Source organism: Tachypleus tridentatus, chromosome 4 (genome assembly GCF_004210375.1).
Source record: "Tachypleus tridentatus isolate NWPU-2018 chromosome 4, ASM421037v1, whole genome shotgun sequence".
In the NCBI taxonomy this organism is placed as follows: Eukaryota; Metazoa; Arthropoda; class Merostomata; order Xiphosura; family Limulidae; genus Tachypleus; species Tachypleus tridentatus.
The window spans coordinates 68064012-68079770 of record NC_134828.1 but is presented as its reverse complement, the minus strand read 5'-3'; the positions used below and the strand labels follow the sequence as shown (position 1 = coordinate 68079770).

The following is a 15759-nucleotide window of genomic DNA, read 5'->3' as shown; positions in this document are numbered from 1 at the left end:
AACAAAAAACGCACGTATTTTAAACGGTTGACCGAACGGTCAGAGACGTCTTAAGTTTTGTATTACCTCCAGTGATGCAAGCTTTCTTATAACGTTGTCCTTTACATTTTCAAAGATACGTCTAGGAACTTTGAGGCTACATTACCTGTAGGATATTATAGTTATGTTGCCTGCATACAGTACCTTGACAACGTGTGTGGGTTACGTGATTTCCAACATACTGTACTCATAAACAAACAGAACAACCGGAAAAGATTTTTTATTTACAAAGAGAAGAAAAAAAAACCGGTTAGTAACAGATAAGGAAGTAACATATGGAGTATATTAATACCCAAGATCCAGCATAATTGTAACCTGATTCATGTGATAAATTAATTTATTGTTTATAAGGTGTTTGGGATTTTATACTTGACCTGTGTTTTATACATTGTTATGTGATTTAAATATACCCCGAAAACGGTATAGGTTTTCTTCATGATAGAATATCATTTAAAACAAATTTTCTTGAGCTTTGTTGGTAGAAAGTATCAGAAAATGCTGGATTATTATATTTTATTTCTTTGTAATTTCTTTGTTTTTAGTATTTCCAATTTCTAACTAAGAATCGATTAGTAGTTGGCGAATTCATGTCACTGTTTACATACTGTGATAAATATCATTGATAAAAAAACTCTTGATAAATATCATTTTACTTTCTACCTTGTATACTATGTTTGAACAGTAGATGTTAGATCTTCATGAGTGCTATCAGAGGTGGTTTTAGGCCACATTCCAATGGAGGCAATCCCACCAGAGGATTTAATTTAACTGGTTAATAAACTGAAGAGTTTGGCTGTGTGTAAACAACTTGGCTCTTAAGCTTGGAGAAATCAAACCTCTTACTGTACCTTTTGTATGTCTTTTGGTCTGAATCGAATTGCACATTTTCACTTCACTCCATTATTGAGCTTGTTTAGGTTCTTCTTTGATATGTTTCAGTTTTCTGTAAAGTTCTTAAAGCAGCGTATTACATTCATAGTTAAGCAGTTGGTAGTGTGACCTAATAACTTAATTCTCTGCCGTAAATGATAGGAACCTGTATAAAATTTAATGTGAATACTCCTATGGGTCAACAACATTATCATCATTCGCTTCACATGTACTTAAACAATGGCAAACACCAGCTCACAAAACATTAACAAAATGTCTTATGGTTTCTTTCTACCTTTATTACAAACAACAGGATACGATAAGCCATGTTTCAGTTAACATGCCAGGTACGTAAGTTTTTCAAGAAACCAAAATTTTGAGTAACTTTAGGTAACACATAAACTATGATGTAAATATTAGAATCCCTTTGCTTACTTTGTGTCAATAAAAATGAAACTTGGCTGATAAAATCAGAATCACTCTATCCCGGGTTAAATTTTACTTTTAAACTCTTGTGTATTAGGTAGATACAAAACATTTTCTAGATTATTTTGATTGTTAAATACATTGTATTACGATTAAGATCTGTAAGTTTTATTACAATTACAACTTTAATTATTAAAATCTTAATGAACACACTGCACTAATCAATTCATTGTTAATGCAAGTTAAACTAAGTCAGCGAAGTCAACCACTTCGTCAATTGCCCACAAGTAAATGTTAAACTCAAATGGCCAAATAACAAAAGATAAAAACGAACCTCACCATTAATTACTGTAAAAAAATCATTTAAAATATCCACTTATTATGTGCCTTTTTTGTATCTTGTAAGATGTCCGTAACAAATTCGACAATTCATTAAGCTCTTACATTTATCTTACAAGATACAAAAAAGGCACATTAAAACCGGCGTACATTTTTTAGATATTTTATCTTTATACCGTATTGATAAAGAACGTTTTTCAATTAATTAATTTATTTTTTGTGCATACGAATTCTTATCAACCAGTACAACAGTTTAGTTCATTGTTAATTACAATTTTACCGGTTAATTACGTTTCCCTGTAAAAAAAGTGAATTTGTTTTCTATAGATCTTTAGATTTGAATCATAGGGAATTATCATCAGGACACACAGTTAATGAATCATTGACAGAAGAAAGTCAAGACTGGGACCTTCAAGAAGTTTTAGATGAAACTATTGGTGCATTGGATTTGTTTCTGAACAACAGATTTGATGAAGCACTGAAGATTATATCATCCAGGTTAGAATGAATTTTCCTCATTGTGATTTTACTAAGTTGATTCAAGTGGTTCCGTAATAGCAGCCCGTAATCCGAGAGTTACTGGTTCGAATCCCCGTCACACCAAACACGCTTGCCGTGAGAACGTTATAATGTGACGATTAATCCCAATATTCGTTGGTAAAAAAAGTAACCCAAAAGTTGGCGGTGGGTGGTGATAACAAGCTGCATTCTCTCTAGTCTTACGTTGTTAAATTAGGGACGGCTAGCACAGATAGCTCTCGTGTAGCTTTGCTCGAAATTCAAAACATACGAAACAAAAACCGTAGTGGCAGAGGGACACGTCCTAAGTGTTACTTAGTGGGCAGCAGAAGTTTGTGTTCGAAGAAATAAAAGTATAAATTTAATATTATATATGTATATATTAGTATATATGACAGTTGTTATTATATGAATGTCTTTTACAAATTAACGAAGTATGACCATGATTATGTTTGTCATAAGTATACTAGTATTAGTATAGAATTAGTATTAGGTTTAATAGACTTTTGTTTGTTTTTTTTAATTTTCGCGCAAAGCTACACGAGGACTATCTGCGCTAGCTGTCCCTAATTTAACAGTAAGACTAGAGGGAAGGCAGCTAGTCATCACCATCTACCGCTAATTCTTAGGCTACTCTTTTATGAACGAATAGTGTGATTGACCGACACATTATAACGCCCCCACAGCTGGAAGGGCGAGCATGTTTGGTGCAACGAGGAGTCGAACCCGTGACCTTTAGATTAAGAGTCGAACGATTAGGTTTAATATATTTTTGAACAGCACATTTCTTATCTAGTTCATTAGCGAATTTCAAGGGTTATAGTTTTCTGACCACGCTATATTTTCATCATCTTTACAACGACACGATTCGCTCAATTCAAAGCGTTTCGGACCATCTGGGGTAAAACAAATAGTGATAGGAAATCTATTTATATAAGCCATTTGTTTAAAAAAATAGCTGTGTATTAGGCCTGTTATGTTTTAAATATTTTTTATTTTAGTTTTTTTATTGATTTTAAAGAATTAAAAGATTGTGTAAGTGTATAATAATAGTACTCCAGCAGCACTGTATTAGGCTATACCTGTTGTCGAAGACGCGTTTCATTCAATTCGAAGCTCTTTACTTTATTACAATTATTGCTGTAACAAAAGGCTTATATAAATAGTGTTCCGAATATTGCTGTGTTTGTTGTGTCCCAACCAACCGGACGAGCTCTGAATTAAGCGAAATGTGTAGTGGACAGTCGATATGACGAATGTAGTGTGGTTATAATAGTGTTATTGTACACTTGACCCCTCCCGGTACAGCTGTATGTTTGCGGACTTATATTGCTAGAAACCTGGTTTCCATACCTGTGATACACAAAGCACAGATAACCCATTGTGTAAGCTTTGTGCTTAGTTCCAAACAAAGAAACAAAGCTATATCCCATTCTAATTTTTGAAACTCCCTGTAAAACTACGTAGAGAATGCAGTGTTTCGAAATGTAATACTAATGTCTAATGATAAGTTCGGCCCGGCATGGCCAAGCGTGTTAAGGCGTGCGTCTCGTAATCTGAGGGTCGCGGGTTCGCATCCCGGTCGCGCCAAACATGCTTGCCCTTACAGCCGTGGGGGCGTTATAATGTTACGGTCAATCCCACTATTCGTTTGTAAAAGAGTAGCCCAAGAGTTGGCGGTGGGTGGTGATGACTTGCTGCCTTCCCTCTAGTCTTACACTGCTAAATTAGGGACGGCTAGCACAGATAGCCCTCGAGTAGCTTTGTGCGAAATTCCAAAAAACCAAAAACAAACAGAGAAGTTCATTTGTAAGTATATGCATGTCATATAATATATTAGTTGATATAAGTACGAAAATATGGAATGATAACATTTACAGACTTTTTTCTAAATCTGAGTTAACGAATTTAGTACAGAAGGTTAAGTATGTTATATAAAAACGATTTGGACAATGAAAAGTAACAAGGAAATGATAAACACAGAGTCACAGTAGAAAGACCCGTATCAGAACTAAATTTTGACATTGTTTAGCGTTTCGTAGGTAGAGCGATGCCACCGGAAATCAATGGTACTCAACAGTTATTTCCGTGACAAAATATTACACATTCTGATCGTAGTTAATTCCGGGAATTATACTTTCCAATACTGAAATATCACTTGTACTTAATGTAATTGTTAAAAACAAAAAGGAAAGTGAACTAATATGAAGAATCAGAACCATCCAGAAAAAGACCCATACCAAGTCGTACCCTAGCCATGGTACATATATTTTGTTTTAGAGGAAAAAGCCACACAGTTGGCTTTCTTTGTTTAGCCCATTATGGGTATCTAAACCTGATTTTTAGCATTATAAAGCTAGTAACTTGCCATTGAGCTAAATGCCTTGTAATAGATGGAAATTCATGAGCACAAAAGGTCAGTGACAAAAACTGCCCACATATCTTATACAATTGTGCATAACATAATCAAGAAGGAATTTCATCCAAAAACTAGGCTAACAAGGCACAGGTTCACCAAGAAAAGGTTTCCAATTATATCTCTCGTTCAACCGTTACAAATTTCAATCAACTTGAGTATGAAACGAGCACTTATTCTGTTCCATACAAAGACACATAGGTCAAGTCGCTGAACGCAGCTGCGCCTGTGCATTCGGCTGTTAAAATAAGATTAAGAAATCGTCGTCCTTCTAACTAGATTGTTTATGAAAAATAAGTAAGAAGGATGGATATACTTTGAGCATGAGATTCTCACGATCGAGTCTTTTGTAACAAGAAACTACGCTACGGTGCTATCGTCAAGATATATCATCTTCCGATAAAGCACACCTAGTCGTGTCCACCTAGTCTGTAACGACGCTGTGAGCATCCCAAATCGTTTTAATATAACGTACACATCCTCTGTATATTAGTATGAAAGATTACATTTTTGCTACTACCTGCTACTAGGTAATATCTTACACTCTTTGCAGTATCTATGGTTTATTTTTTAGGGCACATACAAGTATCTATCATGGAGTAGGACGTGGAATGGTGCTGTTTATACAAGCTGTGATGACTATGGAATTGGTATATTTTTTTCTTGTATAGTTTTCAAAACATGATAAACATATTTTCTTGTATGTTGAGTAAGTCGATATGTTTTTGGTTTTCTGTAAGAAACGTACTTCATTATGCCGTAATTATTTCACAAAGGAAATTTCCATTTGGTAAATAAAAACCTTTTCTACTGGTTGTTTGCAAATGAATAAAAAAATATAAAAATAAACCTTCTATCTTCTTCTAAATTTTGAGAAGTAAATAATTTCTTCACTTAATATGAATATCATTTGTGCTAGTTCTTTTGCACATTTAGCGATGGACTCAATATTTATGTGAAATAAGTTATTGGTATGTACGACAAACTCGGTAACTACTGATCTAAAGTCTAACATATGTTTTTTATACAACCAAGCAGAGCTACATAGAGATAGCTATGGATGCTTTAAAGCAAGCTGTCAGAGTTTGTCAGAAATACAGAAAGAAAGTTTCAACAATATCTCGAATATTTCGTAGTCCTGATTACAATACTTACAGCGAGGGTAAGTGTCATTGTCTAAGTACAAGTATAATTGTATGTATACGTGTCATATAATATATTAGTTGGTGATTTTCATATAAGTATGGAATGGTAGCATTGACAGAACTTTTTGTTCTAAATCTGAGTTAATGAATTTAATACAGAATCATGTCCGAAGCACATCCATCCATCTTACTTACTTGTCTTAAGTCGTATAACTAGAAAAACGACGGTTTCTCAACCATCTTTTCAACAGCCGAATGCACAGCGACTTGACCTATATGTTTTTCTATGGAATAAAATAAATGCACGGTTCATTCTCAAGTTTATTGATGTTAAAAATAGTTCTTGTACTGAGGTTAGTGTACGACACTAAAGGAAAAACAACTTAATCGCTATATTCCAGTTGTTTGAAACTTAAAACAAAATATCTGTCCTTACATCGAAAACAAGGTTAGAACAGATACATATTTTAGAATATTAGTCAATGAATATACATATTTATTCTATATAAACTGAACAAAGATGAGACTAGGGTTAAATGGTCATATTAACAACTCAAAGATTGTTACAAGTGCATGTGGCAACATTATAATCTGAATTTATTACATTATTTAGTTTTTGCCTTTTATAATAGAATTCAAACTAACGGTTCAACCTTTCTTTGTATTTTTTCCAGTGGAAATTCATGCTGAGTTAACTTATGCAGAATGTTTGCTGATGAACGCCATTTTAACTTTTATATACGACCAAACCTTATACACATTTCTCAAGGGAGGACTAAGGATTCGATACTGCTATCAGTCCTACAAGTAAGAATTATCCTTTAATACACTAATAATTGTTCCCGTCCCCCGCTAGTACAGCGGTATGTCTACGGATTTACAACGCTAAAATCAGGGGTTTGATACCCCTCGGTGGGCTCAGCAGATAGCCCGATGTGGCTTTGCTGTAAAGTAAGAAAACACACACAACACTAATTGTTCCCATTATTTATGGTACAAACAGTGAACATCAGGTACCTAATGTCTGTATGTCAAGGTTAGTGAAGTTTTTACAAAGAAGTAAAGTAATGTGCTGCACCACTTTATAATATATCCCAAAATACACTTTATTTGATTAGTGCAAAAAACAACAACATTTATTTAGTATACATAAAACATGTTTACTTCTAGTTTGGCTAAATTTTGACTTGGTTCAAATAATCATAGTTTCACTCCTAAACACAATACTAAATATCTCTATTAATTTAAAGTGAACAACCCTACTATGTGAAGCTGCTAACAGAACCTTGTTTGCACTTAAATGTACTTCCAAATTTGATACACCTTCTTAAGAAAACTTAATAAAATCACTGTGTGAATATACCAGATACAAAGTGACAATTAATTATACAAGTACACAATATTAGCAAAAACTATTCATTTAAAAAGGGAGAATAGAGATCGTCCAAAAACTACAGAACCAAGTTAAATCAAAATGCAAATATTATATTCTCAAGCTTACAACAAGGAACAGTAAAAAATAAACAAACAAGGCTGAAAATATAGTCTGCATTGTTTTCTCAAGCCACAAAACCCTATTTTTGACTCCATGTCTATAGCAATTACAATTAGATAAGAGCCAACTTATTTGACATGGAGGCATTTTGATTTAATTTGACTCTGAACTTTTTGGACGATTCTTATTAAATTAACAGTTTTTACTAATCTTGTTTCTTAAAATGTTTTATGTCTATTTATTGGGAATAAATTTAAAGCTACGTACGCGTTCAGTTGAATGTTACATGTTTTACAACAGTTTACTGCTGCATTAGCTGTTTCCACTGCATTGAACTCATTCAAAATAAATAATAAATATACAACAAAGAATAAACACATGCATTGATATGCAACTACAACAAACAAAATGTAAAGTAGTCCTCAAAGAACCATCTTAAAGATAAAGGTCTTATCATCACGGGTTTAATGACCAGTTTCAATGTCACGGTGTAACGTTATGAAAAGATGGGTAACACAAGGCAATCTCATCACAACGAGAAATGTTTTTTTCCTAAAATAGTACAACAGAGAGTAATATAATGTAAACAGACACAGTAGCATGCTTACCTTAGGAGGTCTACTTGACACACAGGTACATTCTTCAACTGTCCACAAATGTTTGCTGTAATGATACGACACAACATAGAGTAATATAATGTAAACAGACACAGTAGCATGCTTACCTTAGGAGGTCTACTTGACACACAGGTACATTCTTCAACTGTCCACAAATGTTTGCTGTAATGATGCGACACAAATAATGCAATACAAATAGACAGAGCGAAAAGTTTGGCGTAATAATCGACAACAATTAAAGGCGCTATCTTAACGACAATAATGTAAAACAGTAATATCTATATAAAATAGCGCTATATTAAAGGGTAATTACTAGTGAAGACGCACTCATAAGTTCAGTTAAGTCTAAAAACACAATAGAAAGAATAGTTACCATTGTCTGAGCACGAAAATTTACTATGATAATCACCCATAGCTAAAATATGTTTGCGGACGTCTATGAGACAGCAAACTCGAGTGACGATGACCAATAGCGATTCTGATAACAACATGAAACAATAAAATTGGAAACCTATCAAATGGCAGTTTCCAGCTGACGCGTTATAAAATGTACGAGATGTAGTTTCAAACTAACACGCAGGCTAGGAAAACACTGGGTATTTTTATGACAGAAAGTGGAAGACTTGGAAAATTTCGTAGAAGGACAAAATTAAGTTGGTCAAATTAAAGTTAAAACTACTCTCTCAGTTTTTTGCAAAATTCCTGTTGGATCGCACACTGCAGTAGATAAAACTTGTGATAATTTTGTCGTGGAATCATTACAGAGATTTGTAAGCGTAAGCAAACTGTAAACAGTCTCCTTTGCTTACTTGTTTCTGCGATCCCAGTTTGTATATTTTAAATTCTCACTTTTTCAGTCGGCCCGACATGGCCTAGCGCGTAAGGCGTGCGACTCGTAATCCGAGGGTCGCGGGTTCGTGCCTGCGTCGCGCTAAACATGCTCGCCCTCCCAGCCGTGGGGGCGTTATAATGTGATGATCAATCCCACTATTCGTTGGTAAAAGAGTAGCCCAAGAGTTGGCGGTGGGTGGTGATGACTAGCTGCCTTCTCTCTAGTCTTACACTGCTAAATTAGGGACGGCTAGCACAGATAGCCCTCGAGTAGCTTTGTGCGAAATTCCAAAACAAACAAACGCTTTTTAGTTATCTTGCCTGTTGCCTTTATTTAATGCACAACATTGGACAAATGTATGTCTACCTTAAGATATAACTCCCATTAAGAATAAATAAAAGATTTACCAGTATACAAGAAGCGTTTTCAAACAAAACTTCTAAAGCGATTTAAACATACCGTCGTGTTTTTTTTAAAGTAATTATTTGTTGTTGTTTTGAATTAAGCACAAAGCTACACAATGGGCTATCTGTTCTCTGCCCACCACGGGTATTGAAACCCGGTTTTTAGTCTGCAGACATACTGCTAAGCCACTGGGGTGCAAGTAATTATTTGCTGAACTAGATGGCTTTATATGGCTGAGGTTTCGTGTTTACTAACAAAAATTGTTATATAAACAGAAATAATATTTTTGAATTGTATGCAGATGTAGAAAAGAGCTACAGTATAGGCAATCTGCGCTTTGTCCGTTACGGGGAATCGAACCCCAGACTTTAGCATTGTAATTTCGTAAATTTACCACTGTACCTAAGATGCGTCATTAATTTATCGGATTTTTAATGTTTTTGTGAATTTATATTTGCTTTTAAATTGCAACAAATATATTATCTTGATTATATATATATGTCATTTCTGCCACAAATATTTTAATTAGAGGCTAGACATCTTATAAAACTGTAATAATGCCAGAAACAAATGACACGCTCGCATGTTCGCACAGACACACGCACACTTATAAGACTTTCTATCTGTTGAATCCTGAAAACAAACAAACAAAAAATCTCCTGTCAAAATTCCATATTTTTATGGGGAAAAATACTTTTACACAGATTTCTATACTTGACTTTCTATATTATTTTGCTGTTTGTATAGATAAACAAATCATTGGTCCTTCGCTTGTTAACTGAACATTCTAGAAATGTTTGAATTAGAGTTACACAAATGTTTTTAATACTAATTTATCAAAGTCAAATATCTTGCTTATCAAATAATAAACGTATTTTGGTATATTTACACAATATCTATTGTGAAACGATAATTCACAATTATATTTGTTTAATACTGAATGCATCAAACGATAACAAACTGGAAATCCCAATTTGCCCCTGGAGAAAAAAAGTTCACATTTTGAAAGCGCTCTGGTTATAGGGTTTTTATTCATTTCTACCAAAACTTCTTTACCCTAAGAGTCCTTCTGATATCCCAAACGATACCTGTAAGAAAAACATAATAAGAAAAAATTTTCTCATTTTCTTTGAGCGATGTGCGAATAAAAAGTCAGTAATATTTCAAAAGAGAAAAAAGAAATGCCTTATAAAGTTAGATCCTAAATTAAATGTTTGTACAATGAGTATTGTAAAGTAATCATGCGCAAGTTTTGAAATAAAGAAACGTTTAAAAGTAAATTTTTGTAAAGATATAAGAATTACTGTATATAATATTTATAAATCTTTAGAACGTGCGCTTACCTTTCTACTAGAAACTATTACTATGAAGTTTAATCGTAACGAAAATGGTTATGATGCAGATTCCAAAGTCGTGTTTTAATAAATACGTTTTTGTTAGGACTATTGACATTTATAACAAGTATATGTCTAATAGGTTCTTTCGTTGTACGATAAAAGAAGTCATCCTCATTTCAATTTATTTATTTTTACCTGTCTAATACAATAATTATGTTTATTTTTGTACCTATCCAATACAATAATTCCGTTTATATTTTACCTGTCCATTACAATTATTCAGTTTATTTTTGTACTTGTCTAATACAATAATTCCGTTTATTTTTGTACTTGTCTAATACAATAATTCCGTTTATTTTTGTACCTGTCTAATACAATAACTACGTTTATTTTTGCACTTCTCCATTACAATAATTACGTTCATTTTTGCAGAGAATGTCTTCATATTCTTAACACTCGTCATTTTGAAGATGTAGAAAGAAAGAAACATTTTGAGAGTGGTGTACGGATGGGTGTTGGAACTTTTAATTTGGTAACAATATTAAAGAGATTTATTAATTTAACTACATGATATTAGTTCATTGTGTATACTGATATAAACAGGAAATTAATGTTCTTTCTAATAATTTAATGTGTAAAAATGATGGATAAATTTTCATTGAAAATAAAAGCATGAAATATGTTACAGAAAACTATTTAAGAATACCAATTAGTTTATTGTCATATTTAATCAAATAGAGTTAGTAACAAGGTATACAAATAATGAATGAATTCATTCTAATCATTGTATGCGTTTATTTGATTGTGCACTGATTTATGATTGCATTTACTTTTAGTTAGTTTGTTATAAAGAATGAACTTTATTATAAGTTACTTTGTTCTACTGTGACCTATAGAGTTAGTTGACTTTTTGTCAAATGTCAAAATAAAATTAATAGTATATATTTAACAGTTTACATCTTTATTTGCTGAAATATTCCCTAAATTTTGTTTAGGTAACTATTAGTGCTGAGCAAGTCAAGATTGTAATATATGAACTGCAAAGTTCACTTTAGTCTCCTGGTGCAACTGGTCTATTTCGCGTCATAAAGTCGGAGATTCTACAAAATTCACGCACGTGAATACAATACCATACCGACCTTCTCAACTTTCTTCTCTAATTCACTACATCTGATCAATGTTTCTTAAACTAAATCGATTACCGTTACAACGGAGGCCCGGCATGGCCATGTGATTAAGGCGTGCGATTCGTAATCCGAGGATGGCGGGTTCGAATCCCCGTCACACCAAACATTGCCACACTTACAGATGTAAGTGAATGAATTCCATACAAAGAGTTATTTGATTTTCGTTTCAGATGATATCGCAACTCCCAACACGAGTCATGAGGCTATTGGAATTTATTGGGTTCTCTGGTGATAAGGTGAGACAGTAACTGTGGCTTATTACACTTTAATTTTAATTAAAGTAAAGCACCATCTATAACTGATTAGACTAAACTATTACAATAAACCTTCATAAGGTAAATGTGCTCTCATCCCTTTTAAGAAGTAAATTTATGCCAGAAGTAAAAGCTTTAACAGCTAAAACAAATTCTGATGTCCATCCTCCCCTTCCAGCAGCTCCACGTTAATCTTGAGGATAAAATTTGGAGTTTGATTCCAGTAGTGGACATTGCTTGTTTGCAGATTTACCTTTAAAAATTCACAAAACTAAACTTAAAACTGAAATAGGTATTACAATGCCTTTATTACACCATGTCTATTCGTTACTCTCAAAACCAGCTTTCATTATGGAGTAAGCAACTAACAAAGCTAAAGTGTATCATTTCATAAACCTAACTTCCATAAAGTTTATTTTATATTAAATTACTAATCAGAAACCTGAAAAGCATTTGCGGTCAAATTGGCATTGTATTGCAACAGTAAATCTTTAAATATGGGATTTGTAGGACGACACATAAGTATTGTAATTGCAAACATAGATTTAAGCCCACTTATCCTAGACATGATTTAAGCCTTTGTTGAATACGGCCTATTTTCTATAAAGGTATAAATAATCACTGTAAATAGTGTATGTGTTTTTCTTTAGTCTAGTAAAGACTAAACTTTATCGTACTTAATACTATCAATAAAAATATCTTTAATTTTATTCTCCGAATTAATGTTAGACTTTTAAAAAATTTTGATAAGCTTTCAATGTGTTGTGTTACAAAATATCTACTGAAGTATATTTACATTCGTTGAAAGTAAATGTGTGCACATGTGCGTTTAGATAGTAAGGTGCTGGCGCATTTTCAGTAAGACAAAAAACTAATTACGTTTGAAGAAGTAGATAAAACTATTAAAATTAGTACAATTATCACTTAAATGACGTTTTTAGTCTCTGCTCGAATTATTCTGTATTGCACAAAAAATTACACTTCTGCACAAATACCTCTTAAAGAATGGTTATCCGGCTGATTTTTTAACCAATTTCAATCACCAGCCAATGTGCACACCATTCCCAAAATTCCTCTTATTATCTCTCATCCTTTAAAAGGTTCATAATTCTAACAAATTAAAATACAACTCTTTTCTCTAATAAAATTTTCTACCAAAAATTTAGGTCAGATTAACAAACCTACTCTTCGTGTTAAACAAACATTAAGGCCAACTACCTAAACTACGTTTACGGTCCGTGAACACGTATACGTGTAGTAATTGTAAAGTTAACGTATATTGGAAAAGCCAAACATCACTTGAAAACTGTCTGTAACCACTTAGGAGTATTTACGAGAACAGATCGTCCATTCCGGTCACTCATCCATTCGTTCACATTTTGAAACCACGGGTCACAATATTTCATTTAATGACTTTTCATTACGACAAAATCTTCAAATCTTAAACTCTAAATTAAAGAAAGTTTACTCACAGCTAAACACCGTCCAACTCTTAACAACCTACAACCTTCTTTATATTTGAAATTATTCTAAATTTACATCCGTATAACTCAAATTAATAGTTAACTAAAACAGTGGTTAACAATATCGTAGTTGTAGTTAATAAATATCTTTTAACACTATTTACCGTTAAAATTAAACGAGTCCGAGATAATGATTATGAAATATCTCTGATTTATAGCTTAAAGTTTAATGCACGTTTATGAACGTTTTCAGTAAAGTGCAATATGCAGAGTGAGGCATTGCAACCCTATCTTATCAGTAATGGAAAATTAAACTACATAAAATAATAAACTATTTTTCGTAATTATGTCTTTATGTTTATGAGCTCTTATTCAATCTAGTTCTTTACACTTTTAAAAATGTCCACCATTTCGGTAAATGTTAGTGAATTGTCTATTGACATCTAATAAAAACACTTACATACACAGGTCTACAAATCTACTGGGAAAAATATTCAGACTAGGCGATTTTATTTTGTATTCTAAAGACTGCTGGAATGAACATTAAAACTTTAATTAAAATAAAGTACAAAAAACGTTTCGACCTTGTTAGGTCATCTTCACATTAACAAGAAAATCTGAAGATGACCTAACAAGGTCTAAACGTTGTTTTGTACTTTATTTTAATTAAAGTTTTAATGTTCATTTCAGCAGTCTTTAGAATACATTTTGTTTCAAGAGAGTTTCTCGTCGTCATGGGTTACATTTTGTATACTTGACCAAATAAGTACCTCCTCCGGGCACCACTTATAAAAAGATCCTGAAATTCTTTAGCAGCTTTATTAAAGGATTCATGTTATTATCTACTCTGTACGTATGGAGAGGAGCTGATGTATTCTAGCTAATCTATCAACAGAAAAAATATTGATTTTTATTGTATTATATCTGTATATAATCTTTTTTCAGTCTTTATTTTATATTATGACTCTACACATGTAACATGGTGACCTAAAGTACGTTAAGAGCACGTGATATATCATTTTATTTGTTTTATGTATGCTGCAACACGTAGTTGCTCATCGTTCTTAATAAAAGACCCTGGATATTTTATTTATCACTAAACGTTATGTTATGTTTTTAATCAGTGTTCTTGACCCCCTGTATATTTTATACAGTTTAATAACCTTATTTGATAAATGTTAAGGCGTACTTTTAATATTAAGAATTGAATAACATTTACAGATGTTTGGGCAGGAAGAACTAGAAAGGGGGTGTGACCTGAAAGATGGTTTACGTTCTCCTCTGTGTGTAATCCTGATGACTGGTTTCCACACATACGTTGCATATGCCTTAGGTAAACCCTGGATTTTGTATGTGAACGTTAGTACTAATTATGTATGATGTACATATAAATAAGTAAATATTTATATAGAATCAGACGAGAAGGTAAAATACATAAATATAAAACATGCGCAAATATTTTATGTTAAATTATCATAAATCTCGTGGCATTAATGTATGTTGTATAAGTTTCATTTATTTAACAAATACAGTTAGTGCATTTGTTTCATTTATAATATATTAGCAGTGACAATTCATGTGACATAAGTACTTTCAAATTAATATTGGGACTTAACTGAATGATCAAATAATCAGGTTTAACAAAAGAAGGTACTTAGTAACTTGTATTAACACTCTCTTTGCTTTAGTGTAGTTTTAACAGTTGAACATGATTTTAAAAGGAATTTCTCACATTCTTTAGTACTTTCAATGACAAACTCTCTTGATATTATGCGTTTGTTCAAGTGTTATTAAGGCTAATTCGTATCCTACAAGTTGACCTTACAGTTCTGATAGTAGTTCAGATTCAAGAAATGTTACGCAAAGAATATATTGAGCCTAGACAATAAAGGAAAATAAGTACACAAATTAATATTTTACACAAAACAAGATTCTAAGATAAGAATGCATGTCTTTCTTTTCATATACTGACTGGCTATTCAATTCTTCTAGAGTCCTAAATGGGCTATTGGAATTGAGAGAAACTGTAGGCTAGCATGTGCACCTAGAACGGTAAATAACAAACAATCTGAGCAATCTAAACCTTTACCTAAGCAGAAACAAATACGTTTCTTATATTAATAAGTAATTGAAACTGAAATTAAATAAGCCAACCATTAGATCTGATGCGTATAAAAGCTAAGAACTTTAGTTTATTTAATATAATTGTCTTTCGAGATTTAAGAAAACTGTGTTGTTTTATGCTTAAAAGTAGATTAAGAATTGGTTGAAGAGAGGTATTAGTAGAAACTTTACAAAATGAAAACTGACAGTACTAAGTTGTGAAAATGAAGTTGGAGTCAAACACGGTATTTCATCAACGTTAATCTGCCATCATTAGGCGACAAAAGTACTCTTACTTTCTAATGATGTGTG

At 32.6% G+C, this 15759-nt stretch overlaps 1 protein-coding gene across 1 annotated transcript in view; it reads left to right on the top strand.

Moving 5' to 3' along the window:
• Positions 1 to 15759, top strand: part of LOC143249369 (tetratricopeptide repeat protein 39A-like) — a 59008-nt gene that overhangs the window by 20939 nt on the left and 22310 nt on the right. Inside the window, exons 3-9 of the mRNA XM_076499109.1 lie at positions 2002 to 2172; positions 5184 to 5259; positions 5648 to 5771; positions 6429 to 6561; positions 10873 to 10972; positions 11798 to 11863; positions 14566 to 14677. Coding sequence (XP_076355224.1) covers positions 2002 to 2172; positions 5184 to 5259; positions 5648 to 5771; positions 6429 to 6561; positions 10873 to 10972; positions 11798 to 11863; positions 14566 to 14677 — 782 coding nt within the window. The remainder of the gene's footprint in view (positions 1 to 2001; positions 2173 to 5183; positions 5260 to 5647; positions 5772 to 6428; positions 6562 to 10872; positions 10973 to 11797; positions 11864 to 14565; positions 14678 to 15759) is intronic.